This window comes from Fulmarus glacialis, unplaced genomic scaffold, assembly GCF_000690835.1.
Source record: "Fulmarus glacialis isolate BGI_N327 unplaced genomic scaffold, ASM69083v1 scaffold40999, whole genome shotgun sequence".
NCBI classification, from domain to species: Eukaryota; Metazoa; Chordata; class Aves; order Procellariiformes; family Procellariidae; genus Fulmarus; species Fulmarus glacialis.
This window is the reverse complement of record NW_009232108.1, coordinates 1-15,512: the sequence shown is the minus strand read 5'-3', so window position 1 is coordinate 15,512 and position 15,512 is coordinate 1. Positions and strand designations below refer to the sequence as shown.

The 15,512-nt window shown below is 43.5% G+C and overlaps 1 protein-coding gene across 1 annotated transcript; it reads left to right on the top strand.

Moving 5' to 3' along the window:
• Nucleotides 1-329: 329 nt before the first annotated feature.
• On the top strand, nt 330-13,654 carry POGLUT1 (protein O-glucosyltransferase 1; the record flags this gene model as incomplete). Its single annotated transcript, XM_009584790.1, has 10 exons — nt 330-420; nt 2,849-2,992; nt 3,427-3,562; nt 6,199-6,320; nt 7,881-7,940; nt 8,978-9,077; nt 9,850-9,908; nt 12,048-12,215; nt 12,743-12,799; nt 13,430-13,654. Coding segments are annotated over 10 exons (1,094 nt in total), but the record flags the coding sequence as incomplete, so codon positions are not given.
• Nucleotides 13,655-15,512: the final 1,858 nt, after the last annotated feature.

Sequence of the window (15,512 nt, the reverse complement as noted above, 5' to 3'; positions counted from 1 at the left end):
CCTCCTCGTCCTACGCCCGCCCGGGGAGCTCCTCCCGGCTTCCCTTTCAGCCCGGGGGCCGTCACGGGGTGCCCGACCCACTGCCCCTTCCCCGGCCCGCCTCAGCTGGGTGGCCCCTCCGTGGGCGCAGCTGGGCCCCTCTTCTTTCTCCCGGTTGCTTTAGGCACGCTCTGGTTGAGCTGCATGGACCGGAGCAGAACCGGAGTGTGTTGCGGGACCGTGGTGCATTGCTATCGCTAGCTGGACCAGAATTCATGTTTAGCTCCCGCTAGTTGCTCTGGTAGTTTAATGGATTAATTCCTGTGACTTTTCCTTCCTGCGTATTTTAGCTGCCAAATGGAAGGCAATAACTGACCAAATTAATAAAGCTGTGGAAGTCTATAAGCCGTGTGTAAAGGAGAATTGCAGCTGCCACCAAAGGTGAGAGACTGGTTTCCTTTTGACTGCACGGGCCATGAGAGAGAATACTTTTGCCGGCCCTGATGGGTGGGAATTAGCGATAGAATATATGGGCTCTAAAGTGTTGTATCTGTAGCCATCATAGGTTATGGTGCTTGCAAGAGGGAGGTTATTAATGGCACTGAGTGAAACAGGTTGCCCTCCATAGTTCCAATAGAAGGTGTGTTCACCTCCAAACTGATCACTCTCCTTGTTGTCCTCTGTGGTTGAACAACATACACTATGTCAGCATTTCATATATGATCACACAATAAACCCATACGCAGTTGGTGATATTTCTGGGTTAACAATCCACTTCTGCCTTCTCTCTCAGTGCAATGTTGCTGACAAGTCTTTCTCGTGGGCTTTTAAAAGTGGAAGAAATCAAGTATGTGCAAAATATTTTAAAATAGCTAGATTAAGAAAGGTTGTTACAGAACACAGATTCATTTGGTGTGATAGTGTGTTGTGCTTTGCTCATTCCCTGTGCTCGGACAGGGCTTCCAGTGGAAGACGGGAGGGGAGAATTGGAGGAGTGCTCTTTCTAGGGAGTTTAGCTCACTGCTTGTGAGAATTGGAGTGGCAGTGGATATTTAACTACCTGATTTTCACATGACCAAAATATGATCCAAGAGGAGCTCATTCAGGAAGACACAAGTCCTGTTTATTTTTTTATGACTATGGAGCATTATGCAAAATGTCACACTTTGCCTAATCTTCCTAGAGTTATTTAGTGCAGAGAGCTAGAGACTTATGTGTGGATGGAAGACAACTGTAGGCAGTACAAGTATAGACATAGCCAAACCAAACTTCACTTCTGTTCCCACTGGTAGAGCATGACTTCAGCATGGAGAATATTACAGGTGCGTAGGTCATCACTGTTACGTGGGTAGGGACTGTAGGACTGGGTTTTTCTGATATCTTTAAGCAATGTTTTTATTTAAGGGGGAAGAGGGAATACAGGGAAGAGTCAAAATACCCTTTTGTCCTTAGGTTTTGCATTCCAAATGCAGAAACACAGATGCCCAACTTTAAGCTTCCTATTTAAAAAATACCAGATGTGCTCATTCATTTTGGGGGTGAGATGAGTGCTCTATCGGCTTTTACTATCAGATGAGTCATACTGGGCAACCGTTTGTATGCTCTGTTTGGTGTTTTTGATCTTTATTGCTCTTGAAATATTGATGAGGAAAAGTCTCTTCTAGTTTAGCCTTCCAGTCTTTTTCCTTAGTTCCAATTCAGATACAGCCTAAAGACGTCTCCTGATTTTTAAACATACACTCCACCATCTCCTGCCCACTTTGGGAAGAACACCTTAGGTTATAATGACATGAATGTGCAACTTTCTTCCTGTTCTCAAGCTCATTACGTTTGCGTCCCTGCCAGACTGCTTATCCTGTGGTCAGCCCATCATTTCAGTGGCAATTCTTTATGTAGTTTAACCGTTTTCCACCTGATTACAAAATAGCAGAATCCTGGAGGTTGGAGGGGACCTCTTGAAATCATTAAGTCCAACACCTCTGCTCAAGCAGGGTTGCCAGGACTGTGTCCAGTTGGGTTTTGAATATCTCAAAGAATAGAGACTCCACAGCCTCTCGGGGCAAACTGTGCCAGTATTTGACCACCCCGACAGTGTTGTATTAAACTAAGGCGTTGGTGCAGTGTCTGCCAAAAAGTGGGGAGGATGTCTCCACGGCTGTTACAATCTGACAGTGTTCGTTAAATGCTCCAAGCAGTTAGATCTGAGGACCGTTAGACTAAATTTATATAAACTGCATCCTCCTCCTGTATTTTTTTATATTTCTTATAGGTTTATGTTTTCATACTGCATTCCTGGAGCTCACTGGTAATGTGCAGATGTCACAGAACACATGCTATGTAGGCCTGTCTTCCTCGGCTGGCTTTCACTGCACATAGCATTATTGGACAATGCTGTTTCTTGCAACTAGACCCTCACCTTCTTCTTAAATGTCTAAATAGCATGACATTGTGTGAGGAATTTGGTCTTGGTGTGGCCAATCATTCATGGAAGGCCAGAACACAGGCTTTGCAACTCAAAGGTTAAGTGAGCTGAAGGCTTTTACCCATAACCTGCCAGGGTATGTAAGGTGCTTTCAGGGAGAGTAACTAGAGTTGTCCATGTTGATTTAGCATCAGAGTCCTGTGCTGAGCTTTCTGTTTGGGTAAACAGCACATAGATAGTCAAAGAGTGAAGCTTGGACCTTTGAGTCTCTGAGTAACAGCCCTTACAAGTGACTTAAATTAAATTCTCCGTTATGCCACATATAGCAGAACTCCTGGAAGCTACACAGAGCTTGTTTTAACTAGAAGTCGGTTTCATATACTGCATTAATTTAATGCACAGCCTCCTTCCTATTGTACATAATAATGGCTGATTGTTTTGTTTCAGTGTCTGGAAGCAGGACCTGGCTCCTTTTCGAGGTGGCATTTCCAAGGAAATAATATCAGATGTGGTGAGCCGGAAGCTCGGGACACACTACCAAATCATTAAGAACAAATTGTACCGTGAGCAGGACTGCTTGTTCCCTGCGAGGTAAGAGCTGTGCAGAAGATCTCGTCTTCCTAGCTGGGACACAGGAGTACTTCCAACTCTGCCAAGTTGAAAGTCATTGAGCACAATGATATTTCAAAATTCTGAATTCCTTATCAGAGCAGGAGCCTAGAAAATTATGTATGGGGCTTAAATGTAGCAAGAGGTAAGTGTCATTGTTGCACTTCAGCATAGAAAAGGTTGATTGGTTGTGGGGTCCCAGAGAAAGCTGCAGATCAGGACAGATTTAACAGGATGGGTTGCTTCATTGGTGTCTGTACTGTTTTGGGGCTTAGAGGCTGCTATAGGCAGCCGGCATCGTGGTATGGCTCAGGCTCACCATCTCTTCTGCTCCTGTGCAGAGAGAAAGGCCTGCAAGAGGCTGCAGGATTCTGCCTTCTCCTTATAGCTCTTTGCCATATGTTGTTTCTCCACAGATGCAGTGGAGTTGAGCACTTCCTTCTGGGGATCATCAACCACCTCCCTGACATGGAAATGGTGATCAATGTGCGAGACTACCCCCAGGTCCCCAAGTGGATGAAACCCATTATCCCGGTCTTCTCCTTCAGTAAGGTGCGCATACCTTTAAAAGCTGAGCATTTCTGAGACATGCAAGTCCTCCTTTCTCTTGGGAATGTATTTTTGAGGGTGGTTCCCCACAGGTTTTCTGTGTGTCAAAATTGCGTGCTCTTTTTTGCTCTCTATGTTTCCTTTCATTTCCAGTTTTCTGGCAGACAGACTTGCAGATTTATTCAATAGAACGGTTTTTCCCATCATTAGCTCCTCTTCCAGGTCAAAAAATGTACCTCTGTCACAGTGGGATGATGCACAGCTGGATGGGATATGTGCCAGCGTCGCTGTCATTTGCTACAATGCCTCTGTTAAAATTGTATCCATAGTTTATCAGCATCATTAAGGATTTTTGATCATCAGTCAGCTGTCATACAGTTAATCTCATTTAATGCGAATAATTTAGTCCTTTTTTGGTACCACAGATAGGTGTTTCTTATCTTCTTTTCTGTAATATTGCTGTCTCCTGTGAACCCTTTTTCCCTGGATTCCCTTTTTCATTTCCAAACATGCCACATGCACGCAGAGGCACGCACACAGAGACATTCGTTCTCTGCATATCTGTTCCCAGACTGGAGAGCCCTCCCATATGTTTTCCAGCCTCTCCCATTGTTAAACCTGACTGTAGCGTAGTGTCTCATCCTTTCCAACAAAGTACCGTTACACCTCAAGCTTCAGCTAATCTTGCTTTGCCTTAGTGTATGCCCAACGTGCCCAAATCTTGCACCCTCGCTACCTAACCCTGATCGTGATCCTGTCCTTGGCTGAAGCCTAGCAGACAGTAAGATGCAAAAAGCAGCCATAAACTATTTGTTCTTGCTAGTTCAGGCCCTATTATATTTTGGCTAACTTGTAGCATCTTACCCAGGTCTTCAGCTCGTGCAGTCTGAACCCTAATACAATCTGTAACTATCGCCTAGTCCCCAGCCATCCTAAAACTCTCTCTAGAATTTCAGTACAGCATTGCAAGCACTGTCATTCAAGAACCATGTTCGCTGCCAGATGTGGTAGTAAAGCTAGCTGTCTTGCCCCTTCACAATCGCACAGCCTTAACTCTAGCCAGCAGAACCCAAACTGATGCGGAGCAGGTTGCAGGTGTTTAATCTTTGCAGCCGTATTCATCATCCTGCCCCTGGGTGCCTTGCAGGACCCTCTAAAAACCTGAGTTCTCCGGTCACTGTTGTCCAATATCTGAACTGTAACCTCAGCCCTATCGTTAACTGAAACCCGGTCACCCAAGCGTAGCTCACATTTAACCAGCCAGTGTTAGTCCCTACCAGAATGAGGAAGGCTCCAGGATGCTGGTCCAGGGTGCTTTCTAAGGCTGAAAGCATAAGGGATTGCAGGATTGTCCAGTTCTGCATCCTGCAAGGCCGACCCTGGGGTGGTGGTGGAGCTGTCATGGTTTGTTTTCAATGCCTGTTTATAGCAAAATTGAGAAGGAGGAGATCATAGAAGCACACACTCATTTAAGTTGGAAGGGACTTCAGGAGGTCACCCAGTCTAGCACCTCGCTCTAGGACCAACTAGATCAGGGTGCACTGGGCTGTGTCCTGCCCAGTTCTGAGCATCCCCGAGGACAGGGCATCCACAGCCTCCCTGGGCACATGCCCCAGTGTTTGACCTCCCTCAGAATGAAAACGTATTTCCCAATATCTAATTGGAATTTTCCCTCTTGTAATCAAAGCCTGTTGCCTCTCCTTCTGTCTCAGCGCACTTCTGAAAAGTTTGCCTCTGTCTTCTCTAAACTCTCCCATTAGGTAGTAGGAGACAGCATTTAGATTCCCCCAAGCCTCCTCTTCCTGTGCATGAAAAAACCCAGTCCTCAGCCCCTGTTTATATGTCGTGCACCAACCTCCTAACTATGTTGGTGGCCTTGGACTCTCTCCAGTATCTCCAGGTGACAGAAATGTGGATAATTTGGATATTATTATTATTATTACTAGTACAAGGAACTGACCTGTGGTCTGGTTTCATGAAAGGGTTAAGTCTTAAGTGCTGGTCTTCCCCCTGATTAAATGGGAATTTAAGTGTCCAAATAGGACTGAGGAACTGAAATTCTTACATGATGTGGCTATTTGTTACAGTGAATTTTTAAGTGATCTCTAGGAAGGCTGGAATGAACTGAAGTACTGCAAGTCTAAATGTCAAAGTGTCTAGAAGTGCCTCTATCTCTGAGGAGATAATAACGCCTTAGCTTATGATCAACAGAAAACATTTGTAGCTACACATAGACACAAGTCTTTAGAAAGGTGAGTGGAGCTCAGATCTTCTGCTATTTACTAATCAGCTATACCGTGGAACTTCTTTTAAAGTCCCATGTTGTCATGCAGCAAGACATAGCCTTTTTTAAATCATTGAAACATTTTGGTTGGAAAGGGCCTTAGGTGGTCATCTGGTCCAGTGGCCCACTCAGAGCAAGCATGCATGCTGAAATACACTGGCTTTTCTCTGCTGGGTTGTCTTCCTATGAACCCCAGCAACACCGTGGTGACCACAAAGCTCTCATGGCTGCTTATGGAACAGTAACAGAGAAAGCTGACAGAATTCCCAGAAGAGATGTTCATTGCTGGTGAGCTCAGTCAGTAAACTGAAGTAAATATTACTCTTACTGTGTTATTATTCTCCTTTTTCTTAAGACACCTGAGTACAATGATATCATGTATCCTGCCTGGACATTTTGGGAAGGAGGACCGGCTGTTTGGCCAATTTACCCAACAGGTTTAGGGCGCTGGGACCTCATGAGAGAGGACCTCAGAAGGTACGTTTCGGAAATGGTTATGTGTGTGGGAAGGTTTAATGGAAGACAAACTCACAGTAAAAGCCGTCTAGCACTGGGCAGCATTGGGCCAACGTTGAAGTCTATGACCATAGGTCTGTTGGCCTGTGGTCTGTCCTGCTGCCTCTTATTAACTACATACAGCCTAACTGCTGTATAAGAATTCTCCATGGAAACCTTGGATGATGTAACTAGAAGTTATAATTAGCTTCTCCGTTTCCAACATCTTAGTAAGGAATGCAGAGGACAAAGTGTACACATTCTTCATGCTGTCAGGGCCAGATTACTATCATTTTCAGTGGGATAGAGTTTGTCAATAAAGTAGCAGTTATCTTTTGCCTGCAGAAATCTCCCCTGACACATGGAAATATTTTCCTTTGTTTCCAGCTACTTCTCTAGGAGCTGTGGTTTTTTCACTGCAGGGATGATCCAGGATGTTTGTATAAGCTTCTGGAAGGGTAAAGGAAAGCTGCCTTTAGATCTGGTTTTACTTGAGTATTATTGTGCAATAGAGAAACCTGGAATCATTCCCAAGAATCAAGAGTCATTACTGGGCTAAGAGTAAGACAGAAGACGTTTCTGACTGGGAGTCTTTCTTTTGGCAGGATCTTTGACTATTAGCAGTATAAGGGGCTGTTTCCCATGGAGAGTGACAAAGTGTGCAACAGTGAGTGAAAACAGAAATGTAACAAGAAAAAAACACAAAACACCTTGATGTTAATCACTTGACATCAGAATGCAGGGTTGAATGTTTCCCTCTTCAAAATCTGAAGATCTGTGGGACTAAGCATAACTGAAACCTAATGTGATACAGTGTAATGAAGGTCCAAAGCATTTACTTATCCTTGCTTTCTCAGTGAACCCCACTTGTGTCACTGGGTTACAAACAGATGCAAAGCTTGACCTGTGCAGATCAGTTTGGGGATCAGGACCTATATGTCAAGCCAGGTGCAATAGAAAAGTACAACAGAGTTCCGCAGAGGGAGGCAGGTGACTGCACTGACAGAAATAAAACGTGTGAACAGCTATTTTGAAGGACTTGCTTGTATTTAAAATGAAAGTTATTTGGGAAAACAATGAACCCCTGTGTTTTAAATGCAAAACAGTAGGCGGGTTTTTTTTGTTTGTTGTTGTTTGTTTGGTATTTTTAATGGGAAATGACAGCGGTTAGAAACTCTCTAGTCATTTTGCACTATCTATATTCAGCGAAGTACAGAAAAATAGAAAAATACAAAAAGTGGATGCAAATTTTAGGTAAATTTTAATACCATTAAAAGTTTGGCAAGGGGGTTGTGTGTAATTCACTGTTTTGACTGAAAGGTATTCTGAAAAGTAGCCTATATCATGTTGCCTTAAACACAATATTCACAGGAAAACCTGTTTCATTGGACCTGGCTGAGAGTTTTTTCTGCTATGATGAAGAAAGTGATTTCCATCAAAAATGAAGAATAATAAAAAGAGATCATACTGTGAAAACTGATGAGAGCGCTGTTTCATGGTTATATTAAATCATTTATTGCCATGTATAAACAATATTTTCAGATCTGCAGAAAAATGGCCATGGATGAAAAAAATCTCTAAAGGATATTTCCGAGGATCCAGGTGAGCATACTTTCCTGTAACAGGAGATTCTACCAACGTATGCCGTGACAGCTGTCTGTATGCAGAAATTTCTGTATCCTCAAGATCTAAACAGGTGTAACCCAGAATGTATTTTTTTAAACGTAAAGAAAGCAAGACATTTTGTACAGCAGCGTTTCACCATTAGTGATTCTCCATAAGAATTGCCATTTGCAACTAGTTTATTATAGTAAGTCTAATATTGGAAACAGAAGTTGTGATGGATTTGCTATGTTATTTCTTAATGAGTAAAACTGTCACACTAGGAACAAGCTTGTTTTGTTCTGTGAGGGGAACTGCAGGTGCATGACACAAATTTAAAGATTTGATATTGATGTGCATGCTTCTTGCCAATGTGAATACTTCACTCTCTATGGCAGTGCTCGACAGTGAATCAACAAGTATTCTTGGATTAAGTTACATGAGTAGTGGGGAATAAGAGAGTATATTATTTTTGCCCTCTCTCCAGTGACGGTTTAAAAACAGTGTTAACCCCTACTCCTTTTTGTTCCTCCAACACTTTGTTCCTTCTCCATCCCCAGTAGGGATGGATTTGATATCTTACTAGGTAGGCTCAGGAGATGACGATGAGTGAGTCTCAGGAATGTCGTAACCTTGTTTATCAGTAGTGTTTTAAATTAGTGTCGGAGGGATCAAGTGCTGAAGATGCTTAGTGTCTCTTAGCTCTCTCTGACTTAGAAGGGAGTTAAAGTATTTGGCACCCGTCAGGATGATGCCTGAAGGAAATATCTCTGCTGATTTGTCCTGCTTAAATAATACTATTAAATATTTAGTAAGTGAAATAAAGAAACAGGGCCTCAAATCATTTCGGTACACTTAACTCATTCTCTTGCTAATACAGTGTATTTCTGTCCAAGGGTGTACGTTAGGCACTTAATAATGTTATTGGGGGACATAGGGAGGTCAGCCTCATAAAGAGGCAGGATCTTTAGTCCTGTAGTTTGTTAGCTGTGTTGAGTCAGGTGGATTGGCAATGACTGATAGCATTTCTTTTGCAGAACGAGCCCTGAGAGAGATCCCCTCATTCTGCTGTCCCGAGAAAACCCAGAACTTGTTGATGCTGAGTACACTAAAAACCAGGCTTGGAAATCTGAGAAGGTGTGTGGGTGTTGTCTGTCTCCTGAGTGTGAAGGCCAGAAAGGGTAGCATTGCAAGATGGCTTTGATGATTGAGATGCATCTTGTTGGAGAGTTGTGGGTGATCCTCTAGAGTGGGGGAGGCTTGTAGTTCCCTTGATGGCCTCATCTCTCTGGTAGATGAAAGGAAGGAGTCTCTAGAGCCTGGCAGGCCAAACATTTTTCTTCCATCTACACTTCTTGTTCAAGGAAACCAGCATGCATAAGAAAACGAACCTGTGCCAATCCCTCTTCCATTACAACAAGATTAGCCAATTCTTCCCCTTCTAGCCCCAAGCTGCCTGTGTGGTGGTGTCAGTCTTTTTAAATCTTTTTCTCTCATCTCCATTTCTTGGTCTTGTTGATAACTTTCTGATAACTGTTGCTGATAACTTTTTAGTTCCATACGTAGTCTACAGTCCAGTTCTCTCCAGAGAGTCTTGGCTAATCCGGCTTCGCATAGTCCATTGTCCCAAGCTGTTTTCCACTCTGTAGCTGCCAACTAACATTATCATTTAATGTGTTTGTGCTGGCATTTGCTTACAGGCAGCATGTAATTTGCTGAACTTTTTTTTTTGTTTGAAAGGCTGGGAGTTCTTCATAACGCTTATAAAAGCCCACCAGAGAAGGTTTTCTCAGAAGTGGGAATGGAGGGTTTTGAGACTTCAGCTTTGTTTCTAATTGAGAAGGAGAACAAATATGAAATCACCATATAAAGCTTAGTGATTTTTTTTTTTAATTCTCTTTATTTTAAGGACACCTTAGGAAAGCCTCCTGCAAAGGAAATTCCACTGGTTGATCACTGCAAATACAAGTAAGAGTTTTGATTAGTAAAGCTGTTCAAGGGCTATGGGTTATTTCTTTCCTTGTGTGGTGTAAGGTCTCATTTTATTTTAAGGGCTAATTCCAGCAACCAGCTCCATGCAGACCAGAAAGCTTGTGAACAGACTTAAGGCAGTTGAAAATTTGGGAGCTTAGCATGGCCTCTTTCAGTGTCAGCTTTCCCCTGTCAGGTCAGAAGAAATAAAGTGCTTTGGGGAAGGTAAAGGTCGTGGATCGCTAATAAGCGTAGATCGAAAATTTTGGTTTATTTTAATCAAAAAGCCTTTCTGTCATTTTTTCTTTATATTCCTGTACCAGCTGTGTGTTCAAAATTGTTTTTTCAGTGCTACAGTGATAGTATTACTGTCTTCAAAGACATAAGGAACCAAGGAATCCTGTCTTCATATGCATACTGGGGCAAGAGTTGCCATTGGCTATGTATAGTAAAAGAGAGAACCTGAAATATGATTGAGCAGATATAGTATTGATTCATACTTTGTATGTTGTTTGGGAGAATGCGGTTTTGATTTACAAAGGTTTTTATTTTTTAACTACTTTAGGGAGGGGTTTTTGGTGTAATATTCTTGTAGGTTTCTGTGTAAAAAATATAAACTCGTAGTGTGTATGCACTTGTATGTCTGATGTTTTGCTTTTTCTTTTGCTTTAAAATTACTTAGTTATGATTCTACCAGCTAAAATCTGCTGATATAAGAGCTCAGTCATTTGGCTGGATCTGTGTTTTTGCGCAAATGTGATTGACTTGTCTCATTTTATATTTCACTAGACTGTTGCCCAGATTTCTCCCTTCTGTTACACATAGACTTCCCAACTCCTGATGCCTCCTAAGGCCCTCGTACAGTATAGGCTGAGACATTCTCACACACTTCTGTTGTAGCCCAGGGAATGGTAGGGTCAACATGAACTTCTCACTGCTTCCTTCAGTGTAGGTACCATAGGAGGCTGTCTGCGAGCAGCCCTCAGTGACTTGGCTGAGGTCACGGATGGTGGGAGCTGTGTCTGGAATTGGACAGAGGCATTTCCTCGCTTCCAGACCACTGTTCTTATTACATCTCTACATGTATTTGTTCAGTTCCTAATGCAACGAGCTCTTCATCCCTGCCTTGAGCTCCTAGGTAATACAAAGAATGCAAAATAATTTCAGATTTACTCCTTGTCACTTACTGCTGAACTAAGTTTAGCTATAATTCCCATCTCACCCCTAATGTATATAATACATAATCCCCATCTCACCCAAAATAGCTTCATTAAAGGAAGAACTCCCTTCCTCCAGCCCAAAATGTTTGACTTCAAAGATTAGTTATATGTACTGAGGGGTTTTACCCACAGGAAAAACAGCTTTCCATATAATTGGAGAAATGTGGGTTTAAAAAAGCAAGCAAGTAAGTAAACAAACATCCCTCTGAGATACAGTTTTCTAAGAGAAATCCTCCCCCAGCCAAGCCCACTTTACTAACTTGGCAGAAAATACTGAAAACAAAATTGTGGATTCTTTGTTATCTGCAAAGTCCGTCTGTTGTGTGCTAGCCTGTTTAACCTCCTAGGGTTGCATTCCCAGATTCAGATTAAAGCAGGATGCCAGAGGGGGAGAAAAAAGAAAAAAAAAAAACCAAAACAACCAAAAAAAGAACTGAGAGATGCGGCAAAGCAGAACAATGAACAGAAAAGCTCACTGCAAGATAAGAGAGAATTGGGAAGAAGGTCCTTGTGGTAACAGAGTCTCTGAAGTGAAGAGTCACAGGATCAGCATCCAAGTTGTGACCTTCCATGCCTTGTTGGCAGTTGTCAGTGAGGACTCTTTTGGTTTGTCACGAGCAGGTGTCTTTATCAGAGGTAAAGCAGCATGCCTTGATTTTCAGCCTCAGTTTTGACAGGCAGCAGAAACTCACCTAGCATGTCCTTAACTTAGCTTACCTTTCATGGGAGGAGCTTCAAATAAATGTCTTCCCTTCGTTTCAGCAACAGGTGCTTGGCTCAGTGTGAGGGAGACCCCCCCCAGCTGCTACCTGTGAGGGAAGGCTGGCTGCTACTCAGAGCCTAGTTTCTTAGTGCATTTCCGTAGTGCAAAATGCCAAGTGTAATCAGGTCCTTCTCTTTGCTTATCCTTTTAAAGGTATCTGTTTAATTTCCGGGGAGTGGCTGCCAGTTTCCGGTTGAAACACCTTTTCTTGTGCGGTTCACTCGTCTTTCACGTTGGAGAAGAGTGGTTGGAGTTCTTCTACCCCCAGCTGAAGCCTTGGGTCCACTACATCCCAGTCCGATCAGACCTCTCTAATGTCAGGTGTGAGACCCCAAGTGTGCTTAGTGGAGCATTGCATGCCACAGGAACACACAGCTGTGTTTGGGAAGGCGATTTGGTTTGTATTACACTAAGAAGTGCATCCACTCCTAGGCATCAGACAAAGGCTCTTGCAGGTCATGTTCTTTTCTCTTTATTAGTGCCCCCAAAGAATACTTTGCTCATATTACTTAGAGTACAGTTTCACTGGGGTATGGAGGTCTATCACCCTCACTGAAATCAGCAGGCACTAGGCACTTAAATTTGCTAGTGGGCCCTGCAGCACAGATGGGGGAAAGAGGAATGTATCACTCGGCCAAAAATGTGTTAGCTCCCAGATTTCAGCATGCCGACCAGAACTGATAGAGAACAACAGAGAATGGCAGGTTTCTTCTGTGCTCTGAATGAGGAGCACCAGTCCCTCACTCAGTTGTGGATCCTTAAACTCACCCTCCACAATAGTTTAGCTAAGGGACAGAGTTCTCCATTGAGCTACTTGTTTCATAGCATTTTTTTGATCTTCATTTTAGGGAGCTGTTGCAATTTGTAAAGGAAAATGATGCCATAGCACAAGAAATTTCAGAGAGGTAAGTGGTGTGTCCTTTCTGGCTATCAGGCAGTCTTCTTCCAAAGCATTTTCTTGTGCAGCTTTTGAAGGGGTTATCTATCAAAGACAGCCTAGTATTAATAGGGTGCAGTACAACTGATATTCTGCAATAACAGCAGGAGAGTTGGAGAACTCGTAACAAGCAGGGGGAACAGGAGAACAAGATGATATGGTTAGGTCTTTGGTTCAGATGTGACCCACGTCGGGAACCCCACTGAAAGCTATCAGAAGTTTGGAACTTTTGTCTCAGTATGAGGCGAGTTGACCCCTGGGAACTGTGTCTGCATTATTAGCATTATGTATCCAGGCTGGCAGCGGCTGGCTTCTGAAGCAGCGTGCATCAGTGCTGCTCAGGCTGTATCTGATATGTGAAATCTGATATTTATTATCCCAGATAACAAATACCATCTTGAGGGTAACAAAAGCACTGCAACTGTCAGAGCTGTGAGCATGAATGAACAGTGTGAAATTAAAATAGACGGTACAGAGCAGTGCATGTTGTTTCTCATTTGAAACACAGAAGAGTGAAAGTTGATATACATATAAAACAAACCCAAAGACTCTTGTAGGAACTGGAAATTGGTTCTGACTGTGCCTTGTGTGTCTCTAGGGGACGCCAATTCATCACCGAGCACTTGCAGATGGAGGATGTCTCTTGCTACTGGGAGCATCTGCTGTCTGAATATTCCCAAGCCTTGACTTACAAAGTGAAGAGGAGGAAGAGCTACAGCGAGATCACTTCTGAACGGCTGAAAACAGAACTGTAGAGACTTCTCTGTTTTTCTCTTCAGCTCAAACTGATCTCTGTGGAAATCTGAAGATCAGTGTATCTTCCTTCTTGTTCTCTCAGACTTCTTACTCTTTACGCTACAATTACAGAGAACAGCAATAGGCTAACTTTGAAATTGCTCCCATACGGTGGGACCCGGTTGTACTGTCGCCATAAGAACATTAAGTAGAATGTTGGATTATGGCTATTTAATGGGGTGGTTATGCTTGTCTCTGGAAGAAGGTTGTTAGCATTTGGGACTTAGTTACTACCTGTCTCAGAATGATGCTAAATCCCATTCAGTCAATGAGAAGCCTTTCTGTTAATTTTACTGGACTTTTTACCAAGTCGTCTGTATTCGTGAGCAAGGTACACAGACTTGTCAATGACACTCAGCTGGGAGATATGTGCCCCTTTTTTTGTAGATGGTCAATGTTTTCTCACCTGTGTGATAGCACTTGGGATATTAGGTGTTCTCTGACAGAAGCAGGTACTGGGATTTGGGGTAACCTTTTTAGATAGCCTAAAGCTTAGTCTTCTGATGTTTATGTCAGGTTTTTAAAAAGGTTGATGATAAGGCTTTGATGTGCCATTGAAAGGATAAATGATCCTTGCACAGCTGAACTACCTACCTCATAGGGGAGCTGCCGGTGATGATGATGTTGCCACAGCCCGAGTAGCAGACAGTCAAGCAGTTGGCAACTGAGATAAAGACGGTTCAGCCCCCGACAGATGAGCTGGGTGCCTGTGCAGCCATGCAGAACTGAGCCCCTATTAACAAGCTCTCCCCGGTCGGCTGGCCAGACATCCTTAAGAACCCAGAGAAAGTATATGCAGAGTTAGAGTCAGCTCTTCTTTCTTCCAGATGTTCACAGATTCTCTGCTCTGATCCGCTTCTGTAATCTTTCTAGGGTTGTCTTTTTGTTTTGGGTTTTTTTTGAGGCTGGTAACACATCTGCTCATTTCAATATTTGCTTTTCTTTCCCACAGCTGTTACACTCCTTTTCTCATCTCCTTCAGTCTGGTTGAGGGAATGTCTTCGGCCACACAGTGGCAGCTACTCCTCACATTACTCCTTTTGAGTTCAGTCACAGGTTGCTTGTGCTCACTGTATTTATGCCTGCTACAGGCTGCTCAGCTCAGAGGGAGTGCAATTTCTGAAATGCTCTGTGGCCTCTGAGTTGAGAGGCCTGGTAGGAAGCAGCGTCTTGTCTGGCATCCAGACAGGTGCTCAGAAGAGCGTGGGCAGCAGCATGGGATCCCAGGAGGGCCGCTGCCTCCCGGGTGAGCACCCTTATTGATAAAGTGGCCTCAAGGTGTAGGAAGCAGCACATTAATGGAAGAGAATGATAGCAACAGCTCGTGGTCTCCTCTGCAATCAGTTTGGATCAGAGAAGAAGAAAATACTGCAAGGAACAATAACGCTAAGCGCACCTACGCACGGATGGGCTCATACGGAGGCCTCACAGCACTGCCGAGCCCTGGTACAGGGATGTAACTGCCAGACCTATACGTCAAGCGCTGGTTGCCGGAGCAGCACACTGGTTAGGTGATGGGCGCCTGGGTTATCCCAGCCTGCAGAGGAAACAAATCAGGGTATTGAAATGGCCTGGTTTCTGAGGAAAAGAACTGTGCAGGAGTGGAAGGGGTTTTCTGGTTTTGTATTTTTAGTCCATGGAAAGGTAGCACTCTGAGAAACTGAAACAGCATGTATAATATTTTTAAACCGTTTTTACTTAAGTGCTTTTGGAATAAAAAAAAAAGAAAATGAAGTTTTGTGGGACGCATCATTGCTTAGTCAGAATTGTAATAAGAGATCTGGATAGCCCCCAGCTGTTTCCCCAAAGGCGGTGAAGCCTGTCTTTCTGGTTTTTCACAGTAGCACTCGGGGTGTCTCTGCTGCCAGTCTGGGGTCACCGTGGCT